Raw genomic sequence first — 16,966 nt, 5'->3', positions numbered from 1 at the left:
TTACGTAAGCCTAATTGTTACGCTACCTAACATAACATCACAGGTAGTTGCGTGTGGCACTCCCAACGGAGCGATAGAACTAAAGCGTAAAACTTCCATCATAGTTGCTTCTGTATATGGTAGGCGCCCTCTATCTCCCAAAGTGGACGGTCTCTCATGCCCTACGACCTCGTCGATTTCCATGGCCGCCTTCTTTTGTATGTCAGGATATTCTGCCATAATAGCCAGTGTCCAGTGGAGAGTAGTAATTGTTGTGTCTGTTCCAGCTTTAAATAAAAGGAAAATAATTGTATGAAAATTAGGTTTTCTGTAATGCCAGGGAAGTTGCAAGGACACTTAAAAGGGGTTATGTAATAAGCATACAATTGAGACTACTAGTATTCTTTGTTCGATCACTTACTGCCAGACAGGGTATGTGATTTGTCTATACCAAGATAATTATTTATATGGAGAGGTTCACCTGCTTCTGTGTCCGATAAAATATCAGGTCAATTTCCTGACTAGATCAATAAATCCACAAGATGAAGCGTGCCTCTTGGATCTCGTCCAACGCGTAAAAGATTGGATTGACAGAAAGATTTGGAATTACAAACACTACAACAAAACAAAGTCAAAAACGTGCACCGACCTATTGAATACAAATTTTACAAATAAATTTCATCGGATATATGGATGTTAAAATAGCGTAACTTAATAAAAAAAGAAAAAAGAAAAGAAAAGCGCAGTGATTTATAGTGCGCTACGCACAGGCACAACGCCTAGACGTTGATCCACAAGCCTCAGCACACTTTACAGGTTGTCGCTGACCACTATGGACCACATCATTCCATAAACCATTAAACAACAATTCAGGGACTTTGCTGCTTCAAGAGCGCACACCCTAGACATTCCACAGATAACCATCGCAACCAGGATCAGCTCCCCGAGTTTCGTACGGGTTACAACGAGACAAATTAGCAGTGAGTTCCTTGTCCAAGGGAATTTCAAGCTAACTCAATTTTCCACGAGAGCATACTAGGCACCACCAGGGTTCGAACTCGCAACCTCTCGCACCATAGTCGAACGCCTTATCGATTGAGCTAACTTGAGCTAACTTGACTAATAACAACTATTAAACTGTTAACTCGATATTTAAGTTGGCAAATTGGCATAAGCACTTGCTGTGAATTATTTGGCGGCATAATTAGGCATACCTCCGAAAAGGTCATTTATGGTTTCTGTCAGATGTGTATCAGTAAGAGAGTCCACGAGATCGCTTCCTTCATCTATTGCTTCCTTCTGAGCCAGAAGCAACGAATCAAATATGTCACGAATATTGTCTACAGAAACAAAATAACAACTGTGTGAAAAAAATGCAGTTTGACATTTTCAACGGATTCGACAAGGAAGACAATTATAGGAGTAAGCCCACAGCAAACACAAAAACGTTTTAAAAACGTTTTAAATAAGTTATATGTTGGCTTTTGGTTAAGTAAAAACGTTTTAATAACATTAAAATGTCGGGTTATATAAAGGTCATGATAACGTTTTAAAACGTTTTGTATGAAAACACACTACAACAATAGTTTTAAATGTTTTAAAAATTTTTTTATTGTAAACTATTTTTACAAACATTTTTGCCAAATATTGTGTCATTACTTAAATAACATTATGTTAAAATGTTTGAACCCAGCAAACACAGAAATGTTCTTGAAATGTGTTTTTCAAAACCTTTTAATAACATTTAAATGTCGGGTTATAAAAGATCATGAAAACGTTTTTAAAACGTTATTGAAAATATTTTGGGCAAACATTTTTCGCAAAATATTTTTTCAACCCCAAAATAACATTTTGTTTAGAATGTTTTGTATCAAGTTTTCAAGAATGTTTTTGGAATGTTATTAAAACGTTTTTATACCCTTTATATAACCCGACATTTAAACGGTTCCTGTAAAACATTTTTGTTTGCTGAGCAGTAGATTATCAAAAAATGTTTTTTAAGGTTATGAAAACGTTTTATACTCTTAATATACCCTTTTATAACCCGACATTTAAACGTTTTCTGACAACTTTTTATAACCTTTTGCGAATGATGTCGAAAACGTTTTGTGTTTGCTGGGATTGGATTAAAATCAATAACAACAATACAAATGTATAAAGCACTAATGTAAGTCAATTGTTCAAAGGCAAAGGCAAAAAATACACAAGTAATTAAATCTAATATGCTTGTTGGTGCAGATTGCATTTTAACAGCTTCTTGAAAATGCCATTAGTCTGAGCATTTCTATGGATGGGAAGTTTGTTCCATTCTTTTGGTCCAAATCATGAGAAAGATCTGTCTGCGAATGACACACTATGTGGTCGGAGTTCACGAAACTGAGGAGATGATGTTCTTTAACGCAGATGTCGATGAACCGGTTGTGGATTATGCAAACCAGATATGTTACAAGGAGACAGTTTTTTTAAAAATTTTTATTTATAACATTCGGCCGGAGCCAGGCTAATCCCAATAGTGCCCAGAAGCTACTAAATTTAAGGGACGCCATCCGGATATGACGGGACAGGGATATGGGAAGAGCTCCGATTTTAGACATGTTAGATGCAGGAGAAAAACCGGAGCACCCGGAGAAAAACCTGCGAGGACGAGCATGGATCGGCAACCAAACTCACATGTGGCGCCGCGGGGAATTGAACCCGGGCCACAGTGGTGAGAAGCGAGTGAGAAGACCACTACACTAACCCGCCCTCCCCAAGGACTTAAAAAATGATGAGTTGCTATATGGGGAGCAAATGGAACGCAACGAGTTCATGAGTGATTGATTTCAACTTTCTACGCTTAGCAATGATCCTAGCTATATAATGATTATATAACCTAGGATAACCATTGAAAAGCCTACCTGAATCAAACGATTCGCGGTGACGTTTTAGTTCAGCATAAATGGTGATCTTTGTGACACCCTGCGTTGGAATAAATCTCAATATAGGAATGAAATCAGCCAGCAAACCCACTCCGAGTGCTTCGTTGAATTCACGGGTCAGTCGAATAAACCATGTAAGCTTTGGATCATCGAAGTCGTACCTGAAATTATGATTTTGAATGAGTCCTTAAATTATTCTGACAGCGTGGTATTTGATTTTTTTTTTTTGGGTACGGCCCGATTAGCTTCTATTAATTTTATTGATTAACCTGCAGGGAGAGAGTGGCGAGTTGTTGAACCACGGTACGACATAAGCTGACATACGTGGCCCATATCTAATAGTAACGAGGTTCATTTGAAATTTGGCATGCAGTTTGGTGGTGTTTGGACGTACTGTACAGAGGCGGATTTAAGGAAAAGGGCCCTGTCAGCAAAATATCCTGGGGGGGGGGGGCCAATAGTAAAGAGTTGAAATCAGGAGCATGCCCTGACTTTTTGTCGGGAGGAGGGCAAGAACAAAATCTGGTAGTGATCATTAGTTCGGCCCAATGTATGAGATACGTGCGCGTAGTGCGCGAACATTCATTCCATGTCATACTATTTGAAGTAAAATTTGTGGAAGGCCTAGGCCTACATTTGGGAAAGTTCGCGCGAAGCGCTCGAAAATTTGTAATTTCACACTATTCCATACCGAAATCGAGGGTTTATCAGATTTGTTAGTGTTTAAACGGTACTGAACAACAAGGAATATTTCCTTTTCTGTTTTTGCTTGATAGTCAAGAAGCAAGCAAAATCCCAGATTAAGGTCCATGCAGAATCAGTTTTTTTCTGACCTCAAGGAATAGGAAGCCAATACGTTGGTATGCGTGAATTTTGACATTAGGGAGGATGGGATTGGAAATTTTGAATTTTGCTATACATAGGGCCAATGTGCGCTTCGCGTGGACAAAATTATGCAATTTTACCCTATTTTGGCACTAAAAAGGAAGACGCACAGGGCAATTGGCCTGGGGGCACATTTTGGGGGCCCTGGGCCCATTTGGGCCCTGTATCCCATAATATTTGACATTATGAGGCTCATGTACCCATAAAGGTACACTGCCCAAGTACTGGGTGTTCCAACTCAGAACCATGAACTGTTATATATATTTGCTTTAAATTACTTTTTAAAAACATTTTAGGCCCTGGGGCAGAGGGCCGCAAATGTTAAAACAAAGTGTCAAATGACATTTGGGCCCCCGGGAACTCTTGATCTTGGATATCTGGGCCAAAATTGGCAAAATTCATATCTTAGGAGAAAGACCTTTCGGCTTAAGTGCATCACGGTCCACATACGGGGTCCTTTGTAGTTTTAATTTTAGAGCCAGCTTTGATGATACGCTTTTAACATTGGGGCCCTGGAGCCATACTAGATGACCTACTTGTATTTTGAGAATGTGTAATGCTCTGTGTACCAATATCGTAGTCCTGATTCTATAGAAATTGTATTCCCAAATATTAAATTTGGGCCCCTTTGACCTCTTGCTGTGGCCAAAACGCCAGAGGATCGTACCATATTACAACCGCCGGAGTAACATGCATTGGCGCTAGTAGTAAATTCCAATTTTCTTTGCTTTACCTCACTTGTTCGGCTCAAAATTAAAAGAGGACATATCTGACAGTAAATGCTAACATTTTATTGAAAATGAATACTAATCTATTTTTAAAGAAATGTTATTATATGGCTTTAACGAGCCAAGCAAATGAGGTAAAACGAAGAAAATTGCTATTTTTTTCTAGCGCATATTAGCTCGCCGATCGTATTATTATCATCAATATTGGCGTAGCTTCACACAGCTGGGACGAACAAACAAGACGTAAGACGAATAGCGATATGCACACAGTTTACACGTCAAGACGTAAGACGAATAGCGATATGCACACAGTAAATATGCACGCGCTGTCTTTAGTCACCGCTCGATCGATGACCTCTGAATAATACTGGAGGGCGCACACCACTAAATAATCGCCCCATTGAAATACGTGTAGAAACACCAGTTTTCTTTGCTCGTTTTGAGGCCTTTTCGGCGCTTTCTGAGAAATTTAATGATAACCAGTCGATTGCAAATCGATGAAAGTTTAACATATGTTTCAATGTATGGGTAGTCTTCTGTCTCGTTTTCCCGGTAGGAGCCGCTAAACAGCGCCCTCACTGTTTTCGACATGCTCTCAAGACTGAAAACCTGTTTCTGCCCATTTTTTAATACGCGGACCTATTTTCTCGATAATTGCAAAAATGCGACTTTTTTGGTGATTCAAATTCATGCACAGGCTTTACACTTTCATTTAAGCTACAATTCATTACTCTTTCTGATTATTAGTCCAAAGAGCAGCCCATAATACCTCAAAAACTTTCTGAATTTTACCGGAACTCAGTAGGGTTGCACAAATGGCGCATTGATTTAGTGGTGTGCTCCCTTCAAGGGTTTTTTGATGTTCATAAAATTGAGTTCTTTTATCTTTTCTTGAAATATAAAATGTTTTGAGTAAAACACTTTAAATTTAAGTGCTCTGTGACATTCACATCAAGAGAACTAGCCTTTCAAAGTTCTATGGTGGATTCCGAAAATAGGAAAATTTTCAACATTTTGACCATTCATGCTTATTCTTCTAAATTTGCATTGAATTCCAATTCTCTAGATAGTTTTTGACCGTCTTTCTGATAAAATTCGGTTTTAAATAAGAGTAAATTACGTTTAATAATTGCAAGGGTCTACTGTTAATGATTTTATAACAATCACCCCCCCCCGCCCCCTAGAAAACCAAGATTTGCAGCTTTAAAAGGCATGCACCGATTTGTCACCTTAAGTCCAAATTGCTTCAAATCCAAGAAATCGCGTTTTCACACAAATTGTGGCAATTTCTTCAAATTTGAAGGCCTCTGAGGGAATAATCTTAGCGCGACTTGCATTTAAAACTCATTAAATATATTCACTAACATAAAAACTACCTATTTAAATCGAAAAACTGCAATTTAATCAAAAGCCGACTTCAATTTTGGCTGAATCTCTGAAAAGCACAGTTTTACTCCTAGGCCCTTCGAGGGGCGCACACCACTAAATGAAAGGGTCTGTATTCTTTTGTACAGTAAATAGAAAACAAAAACCACATTTTTTCTGATTTCCAAAATTTATAGGGCCGGTCGGTTGAGGGCAAACAAACATCTTTTTTTTGTGGCCTTATGGTCAACTTGCACTAGGATCCACAACATGCGCATTTATCAGCACACGGTTCTTCAACCCCAATACATTTGTACATGCATTGAATGACTTTGAAACTTTGGGTACAAAAACTCATACTCTGCAAATCAGGTCAAATTTTGCACTATGATTGTTTATTTGAGGTTATTGGACTATGCCATTGAGATTAGGCTATTGTAGTCCATAGTGTTGGTCACCGTCTATCGGGTTCTAAGAGGCGGTAAACTGGTTAAGCCATACATAGGTCAAAGGTCTCGGTTTATTTGGTGTGTCTTTAAGTCCATTAATTTTGTATTTTAAACAAAGAATATACGCACAAGATTTTATCCCGTGCATATCAGAAAACAGTAATAAAATCAAATCCAAGCAAATTGTGGTTTTATTTTTAAGCTGGGCATACTTTTAGCAAAACAATTGCGAAGTAAATCTAGCAAGAGTGAAATTAGAAGCTTTTCACAAAGTTATGCCAATAAGGTGCGCTCGCCGTTGCGGGCGCCCCAAAAACTTAAATGTTACTGTAATTAAAGCACTTCAGGCTTAGTCTTGCACAGGGTATTTTAGTACACCATTGGGCATTACAGTCATGCAAAAAGTATAAATCAAACAAAAATTGATGGTGTCGCTGTGGCGCAAATGACACATTATGGCTTTAATCTGCCTCATTATCATTTTGCTCTTGTGCAAAGATTGGTGAATAAATCCCAAATAAATATGTTTAAATGCGTGCTTGTACCATTTGCCAGCTAAGTGCTAGCTGTATGAATCGGCATGAATCGGCGAGCGGTTTTGTGTTCATAAAACATTAGATTACTAGCGGATGTTTTTTGGAACTTTGTGGAACTTTTTATAGTTAATATGTCCGTAAGAACCGCTTTTCAGTTTGTAAGCAAACGAAAGTATATTTTTTGGCGTTTTCATTGATTTTTCACCCGGGTAAGTCGGGTGAAAAATAAACAAAATAGATTGCCAGATTACCACAAAGTAGCCCCCGCCCCCGCTCAAACATGGTTGTACGCGTACATCACCTTGCACGGATTCCATGAATAGCCTTAGTATGGTACATGATAATTTAGCATACAAAATCGGGGAAACATTTTATTTATACGGGGAAATCCCGTAACACTCTTATTTTCACACAAGGTGACTATTTTGTGTAGCATTTATTGAAACTTTCAACAATGGAAATGTTCAACTTGGTTCTAACGTAAATATCGATTAATTAGGCTACCTTATAGCACTTTTTTTACCCACCCTGCATAATTCTCTCGGTCCTAACGTAATTAAATATCGATTAATTACCTTATGGCACTTTTTTGACCCACCCTGTATAATTATAGTGTCTCGAGTATTTTGATTTTAACCTTCTTAATTTCTTTGGATTGCTGTTGAGTATTTTATTTTTTTAAATTTTAACTCAGTGGTTTATTTTTTAATACCTAAATATGAATTTCAAATGAAGACCTGAGCGCACGAAGACCATGAGTCCACTTGGCCCCTCAACATGTATACACTAAAGTTGCGTATAGTTTGGTAATGTTTTTCAGTGGCCAAAACAAATCTTTCACAACCTTTCATGCTGTTTTCACCCTGGAATATGTATTAAACATTATAAAACCCTAAGAAACTATACGTAACTTTAGTGTATACATGTTGAGGTGCCAAGTGGACTTACGGTATTCTTGCGCACGCTCAGATCTTCAAATATAATGTTTGTCCTATTAATATACACGTCTCCTCATTATCACTTCATATGGAGCCAATTTGCGAAGAAACCCCGAGTAAATGCGTCCCAGCAAGGATTCATCTTTGCCACCAGGCACTTTCGAAGTTCTGCAGAAGCCAGGTAAAAATCAGGAACAGCTCCGCTTTTGCCAGAGATTCTCCAAGACATGACCTTCTTCCTGTTGAAAATGGCAGGAAACTATTGGGATGCTGACGTACAGAACCGCTGTCATCCAAGAAGTGTTCTGTCAAAATAAACAAATCAACCAAAAGTAGTTTATTTTATTTTAAAATTTTCGGTTCTCCGCTTTTGCGGTCACTCTTTTCAAATCAAGAGTTCGCGGTAATTAGGAAACGACAGCTTCAAACGTCATTTTTATGTTTTAATTTCAGTTTGCTATTTATTTTTCGTATGTGTGATGTGCTGAAGTTACAACTTTAAGTGCAGAAGTATAATTATACAAACGAGTGTACTGTATATCTGATTCGTATCCGTTTGTATTAAATGAAGGTTAGAAATCGCTGATCCAATTATTAGGTATCACCATGGGGTGTATAGATTCATACTGCAGTTACTGTCCGTTTTCCTATACACAATACACAGAGCTCTCACAATTGACAAGTAGTGTACGTTAGAAGTATAGGCAATTGCCTAGTTAACGACACTGTGTGAAAAATAACCGGCCAATATTTAAAGTATTCTCTGAAATTCTAGAAAATATAGTTTTGTAACATGTCCTAAATTTTTAGCTAATTTAGGTGTTTGGAAATATTCGCACTTTTGTGTTATGTAAACGACAGATAACACCAACAAATATGAAGAAATTATTTCCAAACCGTGTTAAGTCTGCAAACCACTATGCTTCTCATTTTCAAGAACGCTGGTTAACAATAAGCAGACCATTGTCTCATTTCGTAAACAAAAGCCCACACAGAATTGTAACCTAGCGTTCGCTTTATAATCGTTCACCCAACTGAAACTATAATACCAGCTCATTGCTCATTGCACAGGTAAATCAGAAACATTTGTTGTGTGGATTTAAGCAGAGAAGATCTGATTTAATCAGTTGAGCTGTTTTCAATTAGTGTTAGCTTGGTTTAATAGCTTTTAATGGGGTTTAAGTCCTGCAAAGGTCGTGGTGAATTCTACTGTAGACATGATTGCATCATGTAGAGATTGCATATTTTTCTGCGCTTCTATATACACAGCTCACGATTATAATAATCAAAATGAGCATTGTTGATGAAGGCTAATATAGCAAAAACACCTACCTGGTTTAAAGCATTTCGGCTGATCCCAGAACTCTTCATCAAAATGCAGCGCAAAATGATTGATGACTACCATCGTGTCTTTTGGAATTTGAAAGTTATCTGCAAATAAAATGTGACCGTACACCACGAATGAGCCGTAAATGTCCTCAATTGTATTCTGAGTTACAGTGTAAAATGGGCATGAAGGTCGTATCCATAGGTACCTCAATTTGGTGCTACGTGTACCTCATTTATTGAGATACACGTAGCACCAAATTGAAATACCTATGAATATGACCTTCATGCCCATTTTACACTGTAACTCAGAATACAATTGAGGACATTTACGGCTCATTCGTGTGTACGGTCACAAATAAAATTATTGAGTAGATATAATGTCTGCAAAAAGGTAAGTGAAATTAGTATTACTCCGATTGTTTTCAAATATAAATTAAATCTACAGCATCAATCAAACGTAGTCCAAAACACCAATATTCCTGGGAGGGGAAATATACAAAATTTGTTTTTATGACATTTGTCGCGATCGACAAGTCTATCAATTCGGGTGAGTGTCCTTGACTATGCTTCAGTGAGTCATGATAGGATTCAAAAGATAACCTCTGCCCAAATAATCCCAAGCTACTGTCTGAAACTGTCCCGCGCAGTCTTCAAATGATAGTCATATAATACAGCAGTGATCGCCATACGCCAGAGTTTCTAGAATGCTGCTAAAATAAGAAAATTTTTAATGCTAATTTATTGCACATTCTAGGGAAGCGTGGTTACCATTTTGAAATCGCCGAGTGGGAGGGTTTTCAATGAAATATTTTGTGTGTTAAAACTGAAGCATCCTATATATATAATATATATAGAATATATGAATATTAACTGCACATCATATATAACGATTCGTGATACCCAATCGTGCTAAAATTTATGTGGTTTAGGAGGCAGAGAATTTTATGTTATTATGTTTTTATGGTCCTATGTCACCTTCACTTCACAGTAATTTTATAGAAATCTAACTGTTTTTCATTGCCATAAAGAAAATTTGTAATTGTCTTCAAAGTGAATCTTGTGGACTTAACACGGTTTGGAAATAAGCTCTTCATTTAAGTAAGCCTAGTGGCTACGCTACCTAACATAACGTCACAGGTTGTTGCGTGTGGCACACCCAACCGAACGATAGAACTAAAGCGTAAAACTTCCATCATAGTTGCTTCTGCATATGGAAGGCGCCCTCTATCCTCCAAAGAAGGCAGCCTATCATGCCCTATGACCTCTTCGATTTCTATGGCCACCTTCTTTTGTATGTCAGGATATTCTGCCATAATAGCTATTGTCCAGTGGAGAGTAGTAATTGTTGTGTCTGTTCCAGCTTTAAATAAAAAGAAAATAATTGTATGAAAATTAGGTCTTTTTGGGAAAAAAATCCATATCTTCAATACGAAAGGTCAAAATTTTCAATTGATCGTTGACTTTTCCTCCCAGCTACATACACTTTAAGAATATATCATTTTACTTCGAGGACTGTTGTATATCAAAAATGTGAAAAATATCATATTTTAATAATTTGTCATAAAACTTGTATTATATGGTGAATTTCAAAAAATGAAAATTATTTGATATCAGAAAGACATTCTTCGTATTCAGAATGCAATTCGATATGTCTGATGTGCTCTCATGTCCCACAAAAATACTGTCGAAACGCTCAAAGCGATCATTCCATATCCCTTAATAAATCCACAAGATGAAGCAATTTGCAATTACAAACAACACATCAAAACAAAGTAAAAAACTTGAACCGAGTTATTGAATGCAAATGTTACAAATGAATAATTCATCGGATATATGGATGTTAAAATACCGTAACTTAATAACAACTATCAAACTGTTCATCCAATATTTAAGTTGGCATAAGCACTTCTGTGAATTATTAGGGCGGCATATCTAGACATACCTCCGAAAAGATCATTAATGGTTTCTGTCAGATGTGTATCAGTAAGAGAGTCTACGAGATCGCTTCCTTCGTCTTTTGCTTCCTTGTTGATTTTTGTCATTTTTATGAAAATTGGCCAATGTATTTTAAATAGTGAGTAGTATAATATTACCAAGATTTGAAGCTCAAGTTTGCATAATTAATTAGTTAATTAATTATGCAAATGACGGATGTTGATATATTACATTATCCGACGTTTTACATAGTGGCGTATCTAAACATCCGTCACTATGTAAAACGCCGTTTACTCGGAAAAACAACTAAATTGTATGGCGTATCTGTCACATCCGTCACTATGTAAAAACATTATTTTTCAATTTGAACGTACGTAATTCAATATTGTTCATTGAAACCTACATAATTTCTTGACGGATGTTGATAACTGGGTATAAACCAAAAAGTTTTACGTAGAGCAGATATTCAATGGATCATTATTTTAGTAAAATATCACTTTTAATAAATTTTTAATGGTTCGAGTTGATTCGACAATTATTTAGAGACATTATTTCAAAGCTATACAATATAAAAGGATGATTAAGTAATAAAAATGAAAATGTGATCCTTTTTAATGAGTAGGTTATTGAAAGATGATCAAAATATGTTCAGAGGCGTTTAGAGGCGGCTCCAAATTTACAGATAATACAGTGTAAATTGGTAAAAACTGAATACAATCATTGGCGTTTTGTAAAAAGAAGTTACAGCTTGTGTGATTAGCTATATCATGAGAGTGAGTACTAGTAAGATCAGGAGTAAATACTCAAATACAATATGCCATGTATGTCGTGGGCACTCGTGACGAGTCGGTTTTATCATGAAAAAAGCGTTTAATAATAAGCGTAAAGAACCGACGGATGCTTCGAAGTCCTTCTGATCCGACTTTTATGCGCAAGACATAGTGACGGATGTGACGGATGTCCACAGATCAACACGAGAGACCAGATTCGCGTGCGCGATATTGTCGCAAGACATAGTGACGGATGTGTGACGGATGTTAGGGTGCAACGTTTTCACGTTTTACATACTGACGTATAACTTTGTAATCATTCTACTGATTTAATAGCGAATAATTCTTCATGTGATAGATGTTTCAAGATACTTTAGATAATAGTTTTTTAAAATACAGCAACTTTAGGAGGATTTTACTTGACAGTGTTCTGCTATGGTTGATCACAAATCGGCGTACTCTTTAATCGCGTCTAACTCAAAAACTTTTTTTCTGGCGAAGTTTAACATCCGTCACTATGTAATACACCCGACGATTTGATATGCTTGTTGGTACAGATTGCATTTTAGCAGCTTCTTGAAAATGCCATCAGTCTGAGCATTTCTATGGATGGGAAGTTTGTTCCATTCTTTTGGTCCAAATCATGAGAAAGATCTGTCTGCGAATGACACACTACCCAGCAAGGTTATAAAAGGTTGTCAGAAAACGTTAAAATGTCGGGTTATATAAAGGGTATATTAAGAGTATAAAACGTTTGCATAACCTTAAAAACATTTTGATAATCTACTGCTCAGCAAACAAAAATGTTTTACAGAAAACGTTTAAATGTCGGGTTATATAAAGGGTATAAAAACGTTTTAATAACATTCCAAAAACATTCTTGAAAACTTCATATAAAACATTCTAAACAGAATGTTATTTTAGTTGAAAAATATTTTGCGAAAAATGTTTGCCCAAAATATTTTCAATAACGTTTTTTAAACGTTTTCATGACCTTTATATAACCCGACATTTAAATGTTATTAAAAGGTTTTGAAAAAAACATGTTAAGAACATTTCTGTGTTTGCTGTTTTCAAATATTTTAACATAATGTTATCTAAGTATTGACACAATATTTGGCAAAAATGTTTGCACAAATAGTTTACAATAACATTTTTTGAAAACATTTAAAAATATTGCTGTGGTGTGTTTTCATACAAAACGTTTTAAAACGTTATCATGACCTTTATATAACCCGACATTTTAATGTTATGAAAACGTTTTTACCTAAACCAAAAGCCAAAATATAACTTATTTAAAACGTTTTTAAAACGTTTTTGTGTTTGCTGGGTATATGGTCGGAGTTCAAGACACTGAGAAAATGATGTTGCAAACCAGATATGTTACAAGGAGACAGTTTGTGGTGAGGACTTTGAAAATGATGCGTTGCTATATGGGGACCCAATGGAACGCAGCGAGTTCATGAGTGATTGAGTTAAAATTTCTACGCTTGGCAATGATCCTAGCTATACAGCCTGGATCAGTCATAACTTTCAAATACCGTTTGTTTTATTCATTTTGGTTTCGGCAATCCAGAGATCTACTTCACTGAACACAAATGTATGAAAATCCTTTTGTGCCACTTTTTAGAATGTTATCATGGTTATATCCAAATAGTACAGTACAGTTATTAAAAAAACATTCATTTGTAGCCTAGAAATGATTATATAACAATATTGCTCAGTAAAAATCAAACGAACACGATATGCAACATTTTGTTGACATAATTTTAATTTTAATTTTATATACACATAACATAGTGTGCAATATTTTTTTGCCTTTTAACATGTCTTGAGCGACAAAGAGAACAGTATTTACCATGATAAAATCATTGACATGTACATGTACATGTATTTAATTTTACAGCAGAATGTGAAATATTTATTTATCTTTAATCTGTTTCAAGTGGCAAAAGAGAATCATTATACCTGTAGCATGATAAAACAGTAAAAATAATTTTGTATTGTTGTGTAATCAATGCATTCTTTTGATTTCACGAATGAACTCTTGATAAACTTGACGCTATCATTTATGTACAGCCCTGTTCCTAGTAAAAGTGGCACAATTGTGATTTTACCCTTTCGTCGTTAACTAAACATATCTCGAGAGATTAAAACAAGCAAATTGAACAGAATAAACGGCATTTGCAAGCTAAGACTTTGCCCTTGACGTTGATGTAAGCATCATGTCACAACAGTATTTTCTAATTGCCAAAGAGGGCGCTTTTTACTTGCACAATTTTTGAGACATGCTGTATAATATTATATAACCTATGATAACGATAGAAAAGCCTACCTGAATCAAACGATTCGCGGTGACGTTTTAGTTCAGCATAAATGAAGCCTTGAAACTCATCCTTAATTTTCTTGATCTTTGTGACACCCTGCGTTGGAATAAATCTCAATATAGGAATGAAATCAGCCAGCAAACCCAATCCGAGTGCTTCGTTGAGTTCACGGGTCTGTCGAATAAACCATGTAAGCTTTGGATCATCGAAGTCGTACCTGAAATTATGATTTTGAATGAGTCCTTAAATTATTCTGACAGCGTGGTATTTGATTTTTTTTGGCTACGGCCCGATTAGCTTCTATTAATTTTATTGATTAACCTGCAGGGAGAGAGTGGCGAGTTGTTGAACCACGGTACGACATAAGCTGACATACGTGGCCCATATCTAATACATAACGAGGTTCATTTGAAATTTGGCACGCAGTTTGGTGGTGTTTGGACGTACTGTACAGAGGCGGATTTAAGGAAAAGGGCCCTGTCAGCAAAATATCCCGGGGGGCCCAATAGCAGAGGCGGATTTAAGGAAAAGGGCCCTGTCAGCAAAATATCCCGGGGGCCCAATAGTAAAGAGTTGAAATCAGGAGCATGCCCTGACTTTTTGTCGGGAGGAGGGCAAGAACAAAATCTGGTAGTGATCATTAGTTCGGCCCAATGTATGAGATATACGTGCGCGTAGTGCGCGAACATTCATTCCATGTCATACTATTTGAAGTAAAATTTGAGGAAGGCCTAGGCCTACATTTGGTAAAGTTCGCGCGAAGCGCGCGAAAATGTGTAATTTCACACTATTCAATACCGAAATCGTGGGTTTATCAGATTTGTTAGTGTTTAAACGGTACTGAACAACAAGGAATATTTCCTTTTCTGTTTTTGCTTGATAGTCAAGAAGCAAGCAAAATCCCAGATTAAGGTCCATGCAGAATCAGTTTTTTTCTGACCTCAAGGAATAGGAAGCCAATACGTTGGTATGCGTGAATTTTGACATTAGGGAGGATGGGATTGGAAATTTTGAATTTTGCTATATATAGGGCCGATGTGCGCTTCGCGTGGGCAAAATTATGCAATTTTACCATATTTTGGCACTAAAAAGGAAGACGCACAGGGCAATTGGCCTGAGGGCCCATTTTGGGGGCCCTGGGCCTGGGCCCATTTGGGCCCTGTATCCCATAATATTTGACATTATGAGGCTCATGTACCCATAAAGATACACTGTCCAAGTACTGGGTGTTCCAACTCAGAACCATGAACTGTTATATATATTTGCTTTAAATTACTTTTTAAAAACATTTTAGGCCCTGGGGCAGAGGGCCGCAAATGTTAAAACAAAGTGTCAAGTGACATTTGGGCCCCCGGGAACTCTTGATCTTGGATATCTGGGCCAAAATTGGCAAAATTCATATCTTAGGAGAAAGACCTTTCGGCTTAAGTGCATCACGGTCCACATACGGGGTCCTTTGTAGTGTTAATTTTAGAGCCATTGGGGCCCTGGAGCCATACTAGATGACCTACTTGTATTTTGAGAATGTGTAATGCTCTGTGTACCAATATCGTAGTCCTGATTCTATAGAAATTGTATTCCCAAATATTAAATTTGGGCCCCTTTGACCTCTTGCTGTGGCCAAAACGGGCAAAATTCAATGAAACTTTTCAAGAATCATAAATGCGGTAATAAATAGAATGTCCTCTTGCATGCATGGGCATATAAACCTTTTCAGTACTATTCTACCCCGCACCGCACCTTTGAACCTTGCCGAAAACAATTAAAGCAACAAAAAAACAAAAACAAAAAAAAACAACAACAAAAAGCAGGGGGGCCCTTTGGCCAAAATAACGGTGGGGCCTTGTCAGCAACTGACTTGCTGACAGCTTAAATCCGCCACTGGTACTGTATCTTGGGTCATGTTTAAGGAAATTTGTACTGCGGAAAATGAACGCCCACACCGGTATAGCTTTATTTGTCATTTTGTTACTAACTTAATTTTTCATAATTACTTTATTTTTTTAATTATCAATTTTAACAGCAAAGTTCAAAATGAAGGAAGGAATACTCAACATCATTAAGCCCCCACCACTACGCACAGTGATGCAGAGAGTGATGAATTTTATGATGGGCTACAACATCACCTTCAGAAAGTCTCTGACAGTAAAGCTTGGACCCCCGCAATGGGCAAGTATGGTATTGGTAAGATCAACAGCAGAGGGAGAAACTGTTGGAATTCTGCATGATCCACAAGTTGACAGTCTGTAACACCCGCTTCCAGCATAAAGCCTGTAAAACCTTGTGGGAAATACAAAAATATGATTGACCTCATCATAACTCAACAGGAGAACCTAAGTACCATCCAGAATTGCCGTTCATACTGCTCAGCTGATGTGGGCTCAGATCACAATTTAGTGATCGCTAAAGTGGTGTCAGCACCAGTCAGAAACAAACGCCTGAAAACAACTCCAAACAGCTATGACGTCAGTAGACTTACCAACCCCCTGATTGCAGAAGAGTTCAGAGCCAAGATTGGTGGTACTTTTGAACCCCTGCTTCAACTGGAGGATACTGATGTAGAAGACCCGTTCAGAGAAACGACAAACAAAGTTACTGAAGAATCAGTTGGTATTAGGATGGCTCGTCAAGTGAAGGGATTGCCTGAAGAAGTCATGAAAATGTGCCACTTGAGAAGAAAAGCCAGAGTCTTGATGTTAAACAACCCCTCAGCTCCAAACAAGAACTGCTATCGGAAGCTGAACAAAGGGGTCAAATATCAAGTGAAGCAGTGGAAAAGAAAAGAAATGGAAGAAGCCCATGCAAAG

The 16,966-nt window shown here is 37.1% G+C and overlaps 2 protein-coding genes across 2 annotated transcripts in view; both read right to left on the bottom strand.

Annotated features, from left to right (window-relative positions):
- Positions 1 to 16,966, bottom strand: part of LOC140163573 (cytochrome P450 1A1-like) — a 42,563-nt gene continuing 25,597 nt past the window's right edge. Inside the window, exons 6-8 of the mRNA XM_072186887.1 lie at positions 14,168 to 14,376; positions 1,194 to 1,319; positions 1 to 266 (exon numbers count right to left, since the gene is read on the bottom strand). Of these exons, the coding sequence (XP_072042988.1) occupies positions 1 to 266; positions 1,194 to 1,319; positions 14,168 to 14,376 (601 nt within the window). The remainder of the gene's footprint in view (positions 267 to 1,193; positions 1,320 to 14,167; positions 14,377 to 16,966) is intronic.
- LOC140164122 (cytochrome P450 2U1-like) lies at positions 7,937 to 11,169 on the bottom strand. Its single transcript, XM_072187367.1, has 4 exons — positions 11,070 to 11,169; positions 10,248 to 10,487; positions 9,131 to 9,229; positions 7,937 to 8,103 (listed from the first exon to the last, which is right to left on the bottom strand). The coding sequence occupies exons 1-4, from the start codon at positions 11,167 to 11,169 to the stop codon at positions 7,937 to 7,939; spliced, it is 606 nt and encodes a 201-aa protein (XP_072043468.1).

The sequence above is a fragment of the Amphiura filiformis genome, chromosome 11, assembly GCF_039555335.1.
Source record: "Amphiura filiformis chromosome 11, Afil_fr2py, whole genome shotgun sequence".
Classification (NCBI taxonomy): domain Eukaryota; kingdom Metazoa; phylum Echinodermata; class Ophiuroidea; order Amphilepidida; family Amphiuridae; genus Amphiura; species Amphiura filiformis.
This window is presented reverse-complemented; position numbering and strand designations above follow the sequence as displayed.

Bases quoted from the DNA above. Each gene is read 5' to 3' on its own strand.
- LOC140164122 (XM_072187367.1), bottom strand. From the start codon at position 11,169: ATGACAAAAATCAACAAGGAAGCAAAAGACGAAGGAAGCGATCTCGTA. The intron at 9,230-10,247 runs GTAGCGTAGCCA...TTTTATTTGCAG, and splicing joins AACCTGTGACGTTATGTTAG to ATAACTTTCAAATTCCAAAA. The intron at 8,104-9,130 runs GTAGGTGTTTTT...TTATTTTGACAG, and splicing joins GCCGAAATGCTTTAAACCAG to AACACTTCTTGGATGACAGC.